This window comes from Trachemys scripta, chromosome 2 (assembly GCF_013100865.1).
Source record: "Trachemys scripta elegans isolate TJP31775 chromosome 2, CAS_Tse_1.0, whole genome shotgun sequence".
In the NCBI taxonomy this organism is placed as follows: domain Eukaryota; kingdom Metazoa; phylum Chordata; order Testudines; family Emydidae; genus Trachemys; species Trachemys scripta.
In genome coordinates, this window is record NC_048299.1 from 195,785,841 (window position 1) to 195,799,870 (window position 14,030).

Here is a 14,030-nt window from a genome sequence, read left to right on the forward strand (position 1 = left end):
CAGACTCCAAAGAGAAACTGCTGAGCTCCAGTTCATTTGCAAATTTGACACCATCAGATCAGGATTAAACAAAGACTGTGAATGGCTATCCAACTACAGAAGCAGTCTCCCCTCCCTTGGTGTTCACACCTCAACTGCTAGCAGCACCTCACCCTCCTTGATTGAACTAATCTCGTTATCTCCATACTGATTTATACCTGCCTCTGGAAATTTCCATTACTTGCATCTGAAGAAGTGAGGTTCTTACCCATGAAAGCTTATGCTCCCAATACTTCTGTTAGTCTTAAAGGTGCCACAGGACCCTCTGTTGCTTTTTACAGATTCAGACTAACACGGCTACCCCTCTGATACTTGGAGAGCCAGATTAACCAAATCCTGCTGGAGGCACAGGTTACCAAGTGGCACCTTGAGATACAGGAAACAGAATAAAAAACAAAAACTTCAGTAGCAGTGGGGTTAGTCAGCAAAGCTGTGGATCTGAGCTGGGTAGTGAATGGCAAAACCCCCACTGACTTCAATATGATCAGGATTTCACCTCTTGTGTCTTTATTCATAATGACCTTTGTTGTGTGTAGGTTCTTTCATTTAGTTTGTGCTTCTTTTGCCCAGGATAAGAATCTGTTTTATCTTGATTGAAAATATTTTCTTTCACTCAGACTGGTCTGGAGAACCAGAAAGCCAACCCAGCCACTCAGCTTCTATCACATCTTGCTAATGTTCTTGTCTCATTTTCCCATCTGCCTTCAGTGCCTCCCTAAGTGCTAAAAGTCCTATCTATCTGCTACTCACATGCCTAAACATCCATCCAGTTACCCTTCACCTGACCCACTACCAACAGTCAAGTCCACACCTGCCCAACTGAAGTCATTACAAAGCTTTCCTCTGGAGCCATTCTCTTCCTGTAAATCTTTTCTTTGGTGTATAAGTGCTGTAGATGGTGCTGCTATGCATTTGGGTGAATTTCATCCTAAGTGTAAAAAATTGATATGCCTGTGCGGGACGTCATCATTGTTTTAATTCTTCATAGACATGTTTGAGGTCAAGGTGATCATGTTACTTAAAAACACAAACAAACAAAAATCCAATGTACTGTATTCAAAAATCATTGTTTTGTGTTTGCAGTAAATCGGATTTCAACAAAAACAAAGCCAAAGAGTGCTTTGTTTGATTTTATTCAATAATACACATCAATAGACTATCGAGAGCTGCCTACACAGCGGGGAAATAAAAAACAACTGTACCAGTTTGATTGACAGAGAAATTCCAGCCGTAGTTGAACACAAGGAAAAAAGAGAAATCTGATCATCCATTGGATTATAGTACAAATATATAACTGAATATGTACTATAGTGTAGTTAGAGACCTAGAATATAATTTGTTTCTAACGAATGATCAGATCCATCAACAGAAAATTATGTTGACACTTTTTAGTTACTAGAATTTTTGACCCTGATGAGTCTAAACAAGTTGTTCAAAAAATTGTTTGTTTATTGCAAAAATTGGGTACTTAAGGGTCTGATGCAAACCCTATTGAAGTGAATCAAAAAACTCCCCTTGACTTCAGTGGCTTTTGGATCAGTCTCTTACTGAGCACCAGATCGTGGAGATGGCTCCTCAGGCTCAGAGGAAGGAGGGCATAAGAAATCTCCAACCCCCAGTCCCTGCATCTCATGCTACATTTGAACAAAACTGAAGACCCAACAGAGTTAGGGCCATAGCCACAAGTGCATAGGAGGAAGGACGCTGCACCCCTTGAAGGGGTGTAATACCATTCACACTCCTGCTGAGTTGTGGGAGTCTTCCAAAGAAATTCTGCATGAGGCAGCTTTCCCCCCCAGAGCTCCTTCTACAGCAGTATAGCCCCCAGTGCAGGACTAGGCCTGACTGGCAGGACTGAGCCTGAATTTTTATACTATAAACATGGAGTAAAATGGCCATTTGCTTGAACTGAGGAAAATGTGAGTATGTATGTTCCAACTTACTGTTCCACATTTTCCCTCCTGAAATAAGTTGAACACTTAGAGTAAATCAGCTAGGGCAGCCATGTGACACAAGGCACTCCCAGTCTCCAGGCTGAGTGCTCTGTCTGCACAGCACTCTCACACCCTGCCAGCCTCTGGAGTGAGACACTGGGGCTTGGATTCAATTCTGGTCTATCTCACAGGGCCACGGAGAGCTCATCTCCAGGGCTCCTTAACTGCTTTTTAAATGGGAGATTAATGTACATCTGTGTAGGATGGAGATCTTATTTGCAAATGGCAGAGTCATTTGAGAATCTATTAAAATCCCATCCAGAATTTCCTGTGTGTGTGTGTGTGTGTGTGTGTGTGTGTGTGCATGCACACGCGTGTGTGTATGTATACATATAAGTAATGTATATTTAAAAGTCATGTTTCTCTGTGGGTCCAAAGGGGTGAAGGACTCAATATGATATCCCATTTTCTAGGATGGACCGCATCAAAGCCAGGCAACAAAAATACAAAAAGGGTAAAGAAAGAATGCTGAGCATGACCCAAGAATCAACAGAAGGGCAAGAAATTCAAAAGGCCTCTGAAGATGATGATGAAGGTACCTCTAGCATGTTTCCATGCCATAAATGTATCAGAAGTTGGAGCTCAGTGCTAGAAACTCAATAGGTGCACTCGGTGTGTGTGTGTGTGTGTGTGTGTGTGTGTGTGTGAGAGAGAGAGAGAGAGAGAGAGATACTGATGTGGTGGGCATTATTAGTGTAATACCATTTTAAAGCTTGATTCATCCAGATAAATATCTGGCTTTTGTACTTCCATTTTGAGAAAATGATTTGCTTTCAGGTAAACAGACATACCTTTTGGTTAAATTTGTGTCTTTTAGCAAGGAACTGAATGACAGACATTTATTTGAGCAACAGCTGTATTTATAAAAAAAATTAGTGTTTCAAAAAGAGAAAGATTTACGATTTTTCAAGCAACCTTTTCTTGGCTGCTGTGAGTTTTTTGAAACCATTGAAATACACAAACATCTTTTATTGTTTGAACCAGTATAGATTAAAATATCATGAAATGCCGTTGTTTCCAATCATACCTAACTGGGGTTGAATTTTGGATCAAAAAGTTATTGGCGTTTGAAATGTGCTTTTACAGCTTTGTGTTTATGAATGCATTTTATTTTTCAGAGTATTAACAAATAATGGATTATTTTTTCAGAAATTGACTTCATCGATGATTAATAGAAACTGTTTCCAAATCATGTTTATAGCATTTACAAGCAAGTTTTATGCCTATTAGACAATAAAATTTTTACAAATGAAATATCACTGGACATCTATGTAGACCTTTTTTTGTTTATTTTCCATTAGTTTTATGGAAAATCAGTGAAATCCATCAATGAGTTTTATATGTGTGTGTGTGTGTGTGTGTGTGTGTGTATGTGCGTGTGTGTATATATATATATATATATATATATAAACTATAAACTTTTTTATTGTACTTGGAGTGGAATACTATTTTTTTTATTTACTGTGTAAGATAAATCATTAGCATTCTGGGCTACCTCTTAAATCATGAATATTATTCATACTGAGTATATTTAATAGAGTTGAAATCTTATGTGCTTATGCAGTTTAGATCTATTGCAAAAAATAAGTGATTAAACAAAGTGTAAAAATGTGTTTCTCATTTTGTAAAATTAATATTTGGCCATATTTTATTTTAGGAGAAGCAGACAAAGAGAAAACCAAGGGCAAAAAAAAGCTGTGGTGGCGGCCTTGGGTTGATCATGCTTCCAGTAGGTTTTCTCAATCATCTTACAAATACATGGATTTACCCCTTATATCCTTGACCAGAATGAAGGCATTCCCACAACTTGTTTGTTTTATGCATGGTTTTATGATTGTGACTTGATAGAGTTCTTGATTGTATAAACCAGTGATTTCAACTTTAAACCTCAAGGGGCCAAATAAGCAATGTTCTGTATTTGCACATAACGCAGATGTAGGTATTTCTGACCATTTGCAATGATATCAAGTCAAAGAAAAACATGAACCAAAAGAATCTACCTCACACACACAGAAGGGGGAGCCTCCGAAAAGATGATAAAATGGTTTTAAATTTGAGAGTGGAAGTTTTGCCAATACTGATTAATCGTGTGCATTCGGGGCTGGAGCTTAGTCCTTACTAGTTTTATTTTTCAAAGATAGATGGTTCACCAATTGTCATCTCATGCACAGACCACCATGGCCTTCACTGAGAATGGGATTAAGCCAGGTGCATGGGAAATATTCTTATTTAAAAATCACACTAATCAGTTATGTCAATGAGAAGTTAGCCTAAGTAAGAACTGTAGGATGAGTGCCCTCAGTAACCATGTGAACCTTGATTTGGTGTGATGTTTTCAAAAGTGTTGAGACTTTGCCTAACTCTGTTTCCACTTAAGTCAATTGGAGATTTACTGTTGTCTTCAGTGAGAGTAGAGTTAGGCTAAAGGCTCTAGAAAATCCCACCTTGTATAAATAGAAAGCATTTAAATGTGAGACCTACAAATGTATTCATGATTCTGAGATAGGAACTGATGGTGCCCATGAAGCTCTTCTTCCAAAATCTCTGACCTTGTTGGTGAGACTTCAGAGAGACTTTTGTTTTCTGGGAAAACTTTAGGAAACATTCCTTCACAATGTAGAGATTCTCTATTTAAATATTATTTTTTTAAAATAGCAGAACTGCTTAATAAATACTGTTGTATTTAAATACTCCCTGACCCAAAGCCCATTGAAACCAATGGAAAGATTCTCATTAACTTCAATGGGGCTGTGATCCAGCCCATTGTGAAGCCAGTTTTCAGCAGTGTGCACCTAATCGGCCATCTACATCCCAGATTTAGACAACTAGATAAGCATCTAATCATCTGAACATGCCAAAAAAAAAAAAAAAGTCATTTAGTGCCTAAGTGAGAATTAACATCCCATTAAGGTTCCCACATTTGCAGATTGAGCTCAAATTGTTATCAAACTTGTTTGGCCAAATTCTGCTTTCATTTTCACTAGGATAAATATGGAGTTCTCTATTGACTCTAGTTTACACCATTATTTTAGGATTTACACAGGTTTCATTGAGAGCAGAATTCGATTCAATATTATATATAATACAACACATACGTAATATATTTTTAATTCCTTTACAGCCCTAAAACTCAGTACAGCTAGCCTGATAATACATGGACAGTTCTACCCTAATTTACACCCTTTATAAATCAGAAGAGAACAGGGTATGGCACTTAATTACCTAAACTCATATGTCCAGTTACTAGATCTTAGCTCACAGAAGTCATCTATTGCATGATAGTCAGAATCAGCTATTTAACAAGTATATGCAGTGGTGAGCTGGAGCCGGTTTGCAAGAACAGGTTGTTAAATTTAGAAGCCGGTGTAGAACCGGTTATTAAATTTAGAAGCCGGTGTAGAACCGGTTATTAAAGGGGCCGGCGGGTGGGGAAACTCTGGCCCGCGGGACTGTCCTGTCCAGCCCGCCTGAACTCCCAGCTGGGGAGGCTCCCCCGGCCCCTCCTCCGCTCCCACGGGCGCCAGCGCTCTCGGCAGCTCTGCAGCTCCTGCCACTTTGAGTAGCATGGTAAGGGGGCGGGGCCAGGGCTGGGAGGAGGGGGTGGATAAGGGGCAGGGAGCACTTGGAGGGGATGGAGGTTCTGGGGGGCCGTAAAGGGGATGGGGAACGAGGGGGTTGGATAGGCGTGGGAGTTCCGGGGGTCTTTCGGGGTGGTGGTGGATGGGGTTGGGGCAGTCAGGGGACAGGGAGCAGGGCAAGTTGGGTGGGGTTCTGGGGGGCAGTTAGGGTGGGGGGGGTCTCAGGAGTGGGGGTCAGGGGACAAGGAGCAGGGGGGTTGATGGGTTGAGGGTTCTCAGGGGAGCAGTTGGGGGCAGGACGTGGGTTGGGGTTGGATGGAGGGGGAGACAGGCACGTGGTGCTTGTATTCACAGCGCGGTTCCCTACCGGGTCTTCGGCGGCACTTCGGCGGTGGGGGGTGGGAGGGTGTCTTCACTCGCTCTGGGTGAAGGACCTGCCGCTGAAATGCCGCCGAAAACCCGGAGCGAGTGAAGACTTCCCCCCGCCACTGAAGTACCGCCGAGAACCCAGTAGGGAACTGGTTATTAGGATTTTGGGAGCTCATCACTGAGTATATGGTACTGGTCAGAGTGCAAAGTTAAACTGAAACATTTGAAACATTTATGAATTATCACTTTCAATCTTGCACCTCAAGAGTTGCTTGTTTTTTCCCTTCAGACATATTTTTATGCTCTTTGTGTCCACTTCCGTATTTTTGTGTATGTGTGTTCTTGCCGACAGTATTTTATAGTATATTACATGCCTTTTTCTGTCAAGTCACAAGTAAACTGTGCCTATGTCTTTCTGTTTCTAAAGAGCATAATATTGCTTTAGAGAGACCTATCCTTTTTCAAAAGCTTGCTTCTTGTCATTTCAGTTTCATTTAAAACAACAACAACAAAATAAACACAATCTACAATTAGCAACTGTTTTCTTACAATTTTAAACTACAATATTTTTGGAAGGAATTGGATATGGTCTGTCTTAACCCTCATACTGGTTTTGTAGTAAACAGAAGAACTGCCCAATAAGGCCTTGATTTCAGCAATTTCTGATTCATTTCACCCTCATTATATCATGTTCTTAGGGAACAACATGAATTTTGGTGTTTAAGCAGTGAGCATTATTTAAATTATTTATTGCAATAATGCAGAAATTTATGGAAAGCATCATGTAGCCTGAGCCTACAGACACTGCATGCCCTGCCATGCAGACTCACTACCGTGTCCATTCAAACAAAGGGGACTATACAGAGTAGAAAGCACAATAGTACTTACTGTAGTAAGTGTTTGCAGGATCAGGCCCACAATTTGGATATTAATATAGACTGAAAGAAAGGTCTTCTCCACGGAAGGGCCACCATTTGTAAATACTTGTTAGTATTTCTATACCCACTTTCCGTAAAAAGCTAAAGAGATGTCCTTTTTAGTGTTTTGGCTTATGCCTGTAGGTGTGTTTACTTCTGTTGAGGAGCCTGCGCTACTGGAGTTCAGTGTTTGATACCAGTTCTGATGTTTGCTAATTGGACCATTCATTCGTTTATACAGTTATGCACTCAGATACCTTCTAATCACACTCTGACAATGGGGTGGGAAACATCTGTGAGATTTTCCTCAGTGAGATGTCTCCCAAACTGTTCCAGTGAGGGAAGCAAGGCTCCTCCAGTCCCTGTGGAACAGACCCCTGAGCCCTAAATGGATCAGCAGGTGCCAGAGCCATCTCCATAGAGGTCCCTTGCTTCTCTGTTGGCTGTGTATCCCCATCCTTAACAGTTCTGCTCTAATGGAGTGATGCAGACAGCTCCCAGCTGTCCCGATAGCTCCCAAATGGGGATTCCCAATATGGGTGGGGAGGAGAAAATAGTACAGTTCCCACTCCTCCAGCCCTACTCCTCCCTTGACCTGCCCCTTCCTCCCTTACAAATTCCCACATCAGTGCAGAGTTCTCTATGACGCATGGGGAAAAAAGAGGAATGTTGCCACAAAATCCCCTCCTTCAATGGGAATGGGGGAGGGGATCTGTGAGTGGATTCATGGGGCACAAATCTGGCCATTAATTATTTTACTTATTAAATGTTTTAATAATGCCCTAGGCAGTTAATGTGCTCTCTGTTCCATCCTAAGATGTATCTGCCAGAGTGTGGTGGTGGTGTTCAGTCATACTTTCTTTTTCAATTAAAACATTCCTTATTAGCTGTTAGAGGAATGTTTTGTTACATTACTGTCTCTTCAGAAATATTGGAGTGCACAACTGTGAGAGAGAATTTACGTGAGTGTTTGTACAATACCGCAGCACAGTGGGGCTCCAGACTTAAGGGGGCCTGTAGTTGCTACTGTATGACAGATCATACCAAGCAATACTCTGCAATATATTAACCCCTAAGTATCACACAGACTATGGATCTCATCCTGCTGGCCTGTCTGTGGGGACAACTTCGGTTATCAGCCCCACTGGAATTTTTCCTGAAAAACAGCTCCAGGTTAGGGGCCTTACATTATGAACATCTCTGTAAGCTTTCATTTTTAACATCTCTTCTGGGGACATTCTTAGAGGCCTGTGTAAAATATTTTTACTTGTTTCAACATGTTTGTATTAGTCAAGATTTGTGATCCCAATTCTGCAATCAGATCCATTCAGGTGGACTCTTAATCCCACAGAGTCCCATTGATTAAATGGAGATCTGCACAGCCCCAGAGGTCCACCTGAGCAGACATGACTGCCTCTGTTTTTAATGGCAACTTATACCATGTCTATGTTTGGATAGAGAATTGGCAACTTTCATCTCAGGTTTAAGATTTAATATGATTTATTAGTGTCCATCTGAGCAGAAAAGAGACATACAGACTGCTAGGTATGATTGACTAGGGTTGAAGCTAATTTTATTTTTCTAGAGGTTTATAATGAGGGTTAAATGTACACTTTTTATATAAATATATATTGTTCCATATGTCTTAGGTGACTATGTGATATTTAGTCTAAGTAACTATTCCTTTAAAATCTTTCCGTTTACATGCAGGTATTACTTTACCATTCTTCACTGCCAAACGTAATACCATGACTTTGTTTTTTCTCTTGCTCATCATCTTATTTTTCATTTCTTTTGTTTCCCTTGTTCATTCATGTTAGGCCTGTTACCTTATTACATACCAAAATAATGCTTCTGTTCAAGGATATAAGGCCCAGTTCATTCACGCTGCATCTTTAATGTATGGAGGTTTCAGAACCTTTTTGAATCCATGGGCAAAAACCTCATTTGTGATCATGTTTAATAATAATAAAGAGATTCATTTTAAACAAGCCAAGGTTTTCCATTACCTCATCAAAGCTTAAAAGTTTGAAGAAAATAACTCAGACATCCCATTATGTAGTTTTTAAAGGATGCCTCAGCATTTAAAAAAGCAGTTCTGTACTCTTTGTCCAGTTGTACAATTTATGTAAAATCATTAATTTACCTGCTGAGATTATTTTAATCTCTAACAAATGAAAGCAACCATCAATCCTTGATACATTTAGGTTTAATCATGTATCAAGTTCCTGTCAAATAGTTTAACGTAATAACTTGGTCTACTTCAAGCTTTTTCTTTACATTTTGCCAGCCCTGTTCCTCTTTGTGGTGATGTTTTCTTAGTTTATTCTTATCTCTGTCATGCCCAAAGTACCACATACTCTAACACCAAATAATCTGTCCGACACCAAGTCCTGTTCATCTCTTGTTTCATCTCCATTTCTCCTGCTTTGGAGTCCGTTAATGACTGGCTGGTTATTTATACATCTTTGGCTCAGCTCAGACTAGAGCTCCTTTTTGACAAGAAATAAGCAAATATTTTGTTTCATTTAGTGGTCAGAAGTGGAGATTATTATTTATTTGAGACGGATAGTGAAGAAGAAGAGGAGGATGAAAAAAAAGATGATGAAGAACCTCGGAGGAGATCTGCATTCCAGGTATTTTACAGTAATGTGCTTGTCAGTTAAAGTTCTTACTGAGAGATCTTGAGTTAAGATAAAAGCATCTCATAACATACTCTCATATATTAAAGCTGACCGTAATTGTTAATATTAGGTGGTGCCAGATGTTTAGCTTTTAAACAAAACCTAAATTTGATGTCTCAAATACTTGATATTGTCCTTTGTTTTTCATATTGTTAAAACATTACCGTTCAAGACTGAAATCATTGCTTTCTAAGACTAGAGGATCCTACCCTTACCCAGGAGCTGTGACCATATAAGGCTCTTGATCCATGCACGCATCTCCAGTTGTGCACATGAGAACTGAGGGTGGAATATGGCTCTTAATACTGTACATTTTTGCCAGAGAGTTGGGTTGAGGCAGAAAAGTATGTTAGCTTGTGAGTAGCTTGTCAACTGCTTGGTCAGCTTTCCACGTTCCATACAACTTCCGTTACTGTGTATGTGTGTAGCTTTAGTACAATACTAACATTTACTTGCTGTTTGTTATAGACCCTACTAAATATTTACTTTTAACTACTCTATTTGCCTTTACCATAAATTGCCTCTAACAATCATCTGTCATGAGATTATAATGATATCTTTATCAGCTTGACCATTCACTAGGGTTTACATTTATGGACTTAGAGATAATGCTTTATATAAGCATTTTATTTATTAGGGTAATACAAAAGCTCAATAATTATCTAACTGAAAGTTTATGGCAAATAACACATTTGTTTTCAATTAATGTAAACCCTTTAATAACAATTATATAATTACAATAATACAGAAGATAACTTTTTATTAATACTTTTTCTTTTTTCTACTAATTGCTATTCCTTTGTCGTCCTTTGTAGAGAGCTATTGGGAAATTTGCTTCAGCCATTTTAGCCTTGCCAAAGTCTATCATTAAACTGCCCAAAACTATTCTTCAGTATTTAATCAGAGCAGCAAAGGTATTTGCCGTTTCGCTAGTGTGCAGTATGTGCCCTCATTACATAATATTCTGGCATAATGTACCCAACTGCCTTTGTCTGCATTTTTCCTCTTGTATGAACTGTCTGAGGAGCTGTGAGAGTCCAAAGCTGTGAGAGTCCAAATGTCATCAGTTGAACTATCTGAAGTGTGCAAACTACAATAAGTTGTCTGTCTTATTTTAACTATGACCTCAGAGAGAAAATGCAGATGCAAATTTTAGTTTTCTTTTGATATTGCTATCTAAGGTATTATAAGAGAGTCACATCAAGTTGCATGCATCTTTAGACAGTGTGGTAATCTCTCTCAGAAAGCTGGTAAGACATTTAAAGTAAACTAACAAAATACACATTCTGTCCCAAACTCCTTGTCCTAGCACTTTAGTTTAGTTCTAGATCATCACAAATCTGATCTGTGCATCCTTAGCATTTTCTTTTGTCTTCCTCAAATAAATTTAGCACATTCCAGCCTTTTATAGTGCTCGTGGTAATGCACTCCATATACACAACATGATACTACTTTAGAGTAAGCACTAAATGCGTTATTGATTAACCACACCAGACCATAAGCCTATACGTTCTTGCTTGTCAAGTGTTGTCCAATACTGAAATTCTAAAGCAAGATATATATTTTCCCTGGCATAAGTTGAAATACCCTGTCATTTAACGTAACTAGAGTTATAGTCCGTTTATTAATTTCATTTCTTTTCTTCATTCTTCCTTTCCCCCATTATCTCAGTCTGTTCCATCATCTCTATGTTCTCCTCTATTTACAGTATGATTACAAGCTGTTCAACAGTAGACTTTGACAGCGCCTCACCTATAGTATCCAATGTGGTATGTTAGGTCAAGTCATTATTAAAATTGGATAAACATTCCTCTAGATCCCCCTCCCTTAACAAACACCCCTTAAAAAGCAAAGAGGATTCCATGCCTCCTATGCCAAGACATTTTTCACATGGCATTTGCATTGGACACAGCAGCCTAGTAAAAATAAAATAGCTGACCTTAAGAGACTAGGAAAGAGACCAGCTTCCCTACTGTCCCAGATCATTTCCCCCTCACAATTATTGAGCACACGTTCACAAATCAGAACCAGTCTGAAGATTTCCTTTTCTGTAAATTCAGTGAAAAGACAATTTTGTGAAAGTTCTTAAGATTGTGTTTAGAATGCCTCGGAGTGATTTCTGTTCGTAAAATAGCAAAAACAAATAAACAAAAGGAACACTCACAATGTTATCTCCTGTAATGGACAATTCCAGCTTCCCTGAGACACAGGTTTGCTCATGTTGTTGTGTGCATGCTTGTATTAGTTTGCTTTATTTTCCTCTCATGCATGAAATCATGTGCTCCTTGCTTAACAACTTCTGTTGACTAGAAATGAAGAATGCCAGTTGCAAATGATTTTCATTTTTGAATGAAAATCATAAAAAAAACAAAAACACATCTTTTGTATCAAATTGCTATGAAATTGTATTTAATGCCTTTAGCTCCTGTTTCATGTTATGCTGTGCTGGAAAAAAAAAAATATTATTGCTTTTTTCAGTAACCTTTCCCCACACCCTCAGCAGAGCTATCCAAACTACTACTACATGGTAATAATACTTAGCACTGCTACAGCACTTAATAAACATTGACAAACTCCTGCTTACTCACTCAGGGAAATCAGATTAATGTGAGTATGGTGAGCAGGATTTGGCCTGCTAACTAATTCATCCCCATGAAATCCCACGGATGCATGTAAATATTATTATCTCCATTTTCCAGATAGAGAAACTGAGACAGAAAGGTTAAGTGACTTACCCAAAGCAACAGAGGAAGTTTATTGTCAAAATGAGGATGAAAACTCAGGAGTTCCTGGTTATTAGTTGTAGACTACTAGACCTCTGTCTGTAATCCTCAGATGGAAAGAAAATCACATAAAGTATCTGAAATTTGCCAACACAAATACTAGCATTGAAATATTAATAGCAATTTTTGATGTTTTAGATTATTGGTTATAACACTTGCTGTTAAAGTTTCCATTTCCTTGCACCTTACTTGTAATGCTGATACAGGAGAAATATAAATTCGAAAGATTTGGGGGAAGTGAGCCAAATGTACAACACTATGTTAATTCCCAAATTTAATTCCCGAACATAAATTTTTGTGGGTTCTTATGAAACTTAGTTCATCCACGAGCATTTTCACATTTGGTTTCATGTTGACGAAAACAGTTCAAGAAAACTCAGCAGATCTGCAGAGAAGGTGTTTGGATTGGGATTCAAAATGTTTGCTCACCCCTCTGTTTACCCTAAATATGTATTCCTGCGTGTGTTTTACTTTACTGTTTACTTTTAAAACATGAAGAATCTGGAAATAAATGAGTTTGTTTCCTCCAGTTTGTGTATCAGGCCTGGATTACTGATCCTAAAACTGCACTTCGACAGAGGCGCAAAGAGAAGAAAAAGTTTGGGAAGGAAGACAAGCGAAGGCGAAAAGGATCTGGGGATGGTGTGTATGCTTTTGGATGGTCTTCAGAAGTCTCCTTTAAACAAACAAACGAAGCAAAAATTAATTCTTCTTTCAATCCCTGGTGTAGCAGGCAACCATACTAAAAAGATTAATCGTGACCAAACATTTAACATGTACCAGCAAGGAGGAAGGAACACAAGCCTATATAGGGAAAGAACAGGTTAAAAAATATGTGTATATCTTAGATGTATTCCAATCAGCAGGACATGATGAAATTCATCCTAGTGTACTTAAAGAACTAGCTGAAACAATTATATTTGAGCATTCATGGAGGATGGGTGAGGTCCCAGAGGACTGGAGAAGGACAGACACAGTGCCTATCTTTAAAAGGGGGAACAAAGAGGACCCAGGGAATTATAGATCAGTCAGCCTAACTTTGATACCTGGAAAGATACTGGAACAAATTATTAAGCAATTTGTAAGCACCTAGAGGATAATAAGATTTTAAGGAATAGCCAGCATGGATCTGTCAAAAACAAATCATGTAAGGCCAACCTAATTTCCTTCTTTGACAGGGTTACTGGCCTAGTGGATAGTTTGGAAGCAGTAAATGTGATATATCTTGATTTTAATAAGGCTTTTGTTAGGCAGCATTTGACAGGCAGCAAAGAAAAAACATTCAAATTTAACATTCTTTTCTTAGCATCACAAAACTGTTTATGTACTCTGAAATGTTTAGTTTGTAAATGATTTACAACTCTTGAGTTTTTGCTGCATTTAAAAAAACAGAAATACTCATCAGAAGTATTTTTGCCAATGTGTATTTGAAAAAAACATTCATCCGGAAGCAGTTACATTAGAAGTCCCTCTATCTGGTACCTTCCTCTGGTACTTATTTAATTCTCTTCTGTCACTAAAGATACAACAGCTATGTTAATATATCAGATACTATTGGGTCACTTCTTTGACCCACTTAGTCATGTCTGTGATTTTTTTTAATGGCAAATATCTGCACTATAACGACTGTTACGCTTAAATAAAATAGCACATGATAGATTCAAAA

The 14,030-nt window shown here is 38.7% G+C and overlaps 1 protein-coding gene across 1 annotated transcript in view; it reads left to right on the top strand.

The window, feature by feature from the left end:
• Positions 1-14,030, top strand: part of PIEZO2 (piezo type mechanosensitive ion channel component 2) — a gene marked incomplete in the record, with an annotated part of 436,326 nt that overhangs the window by 374,146 nt on the left and 48,150 nt on the right. Inside the window, 4 exon segments of the mRNA XM_034762599.1 lie at positions 2,447-2,568; positions 3,691-3,762; positions 9,430-9,533; positions 12,895-13,006. Coding sequence (XP_034618490.1) covers positions 2,447-2,568; positions 3,691-3,762; positions 9,430-9,533; positions 12,895-13,006 — 410 coding nt within the window.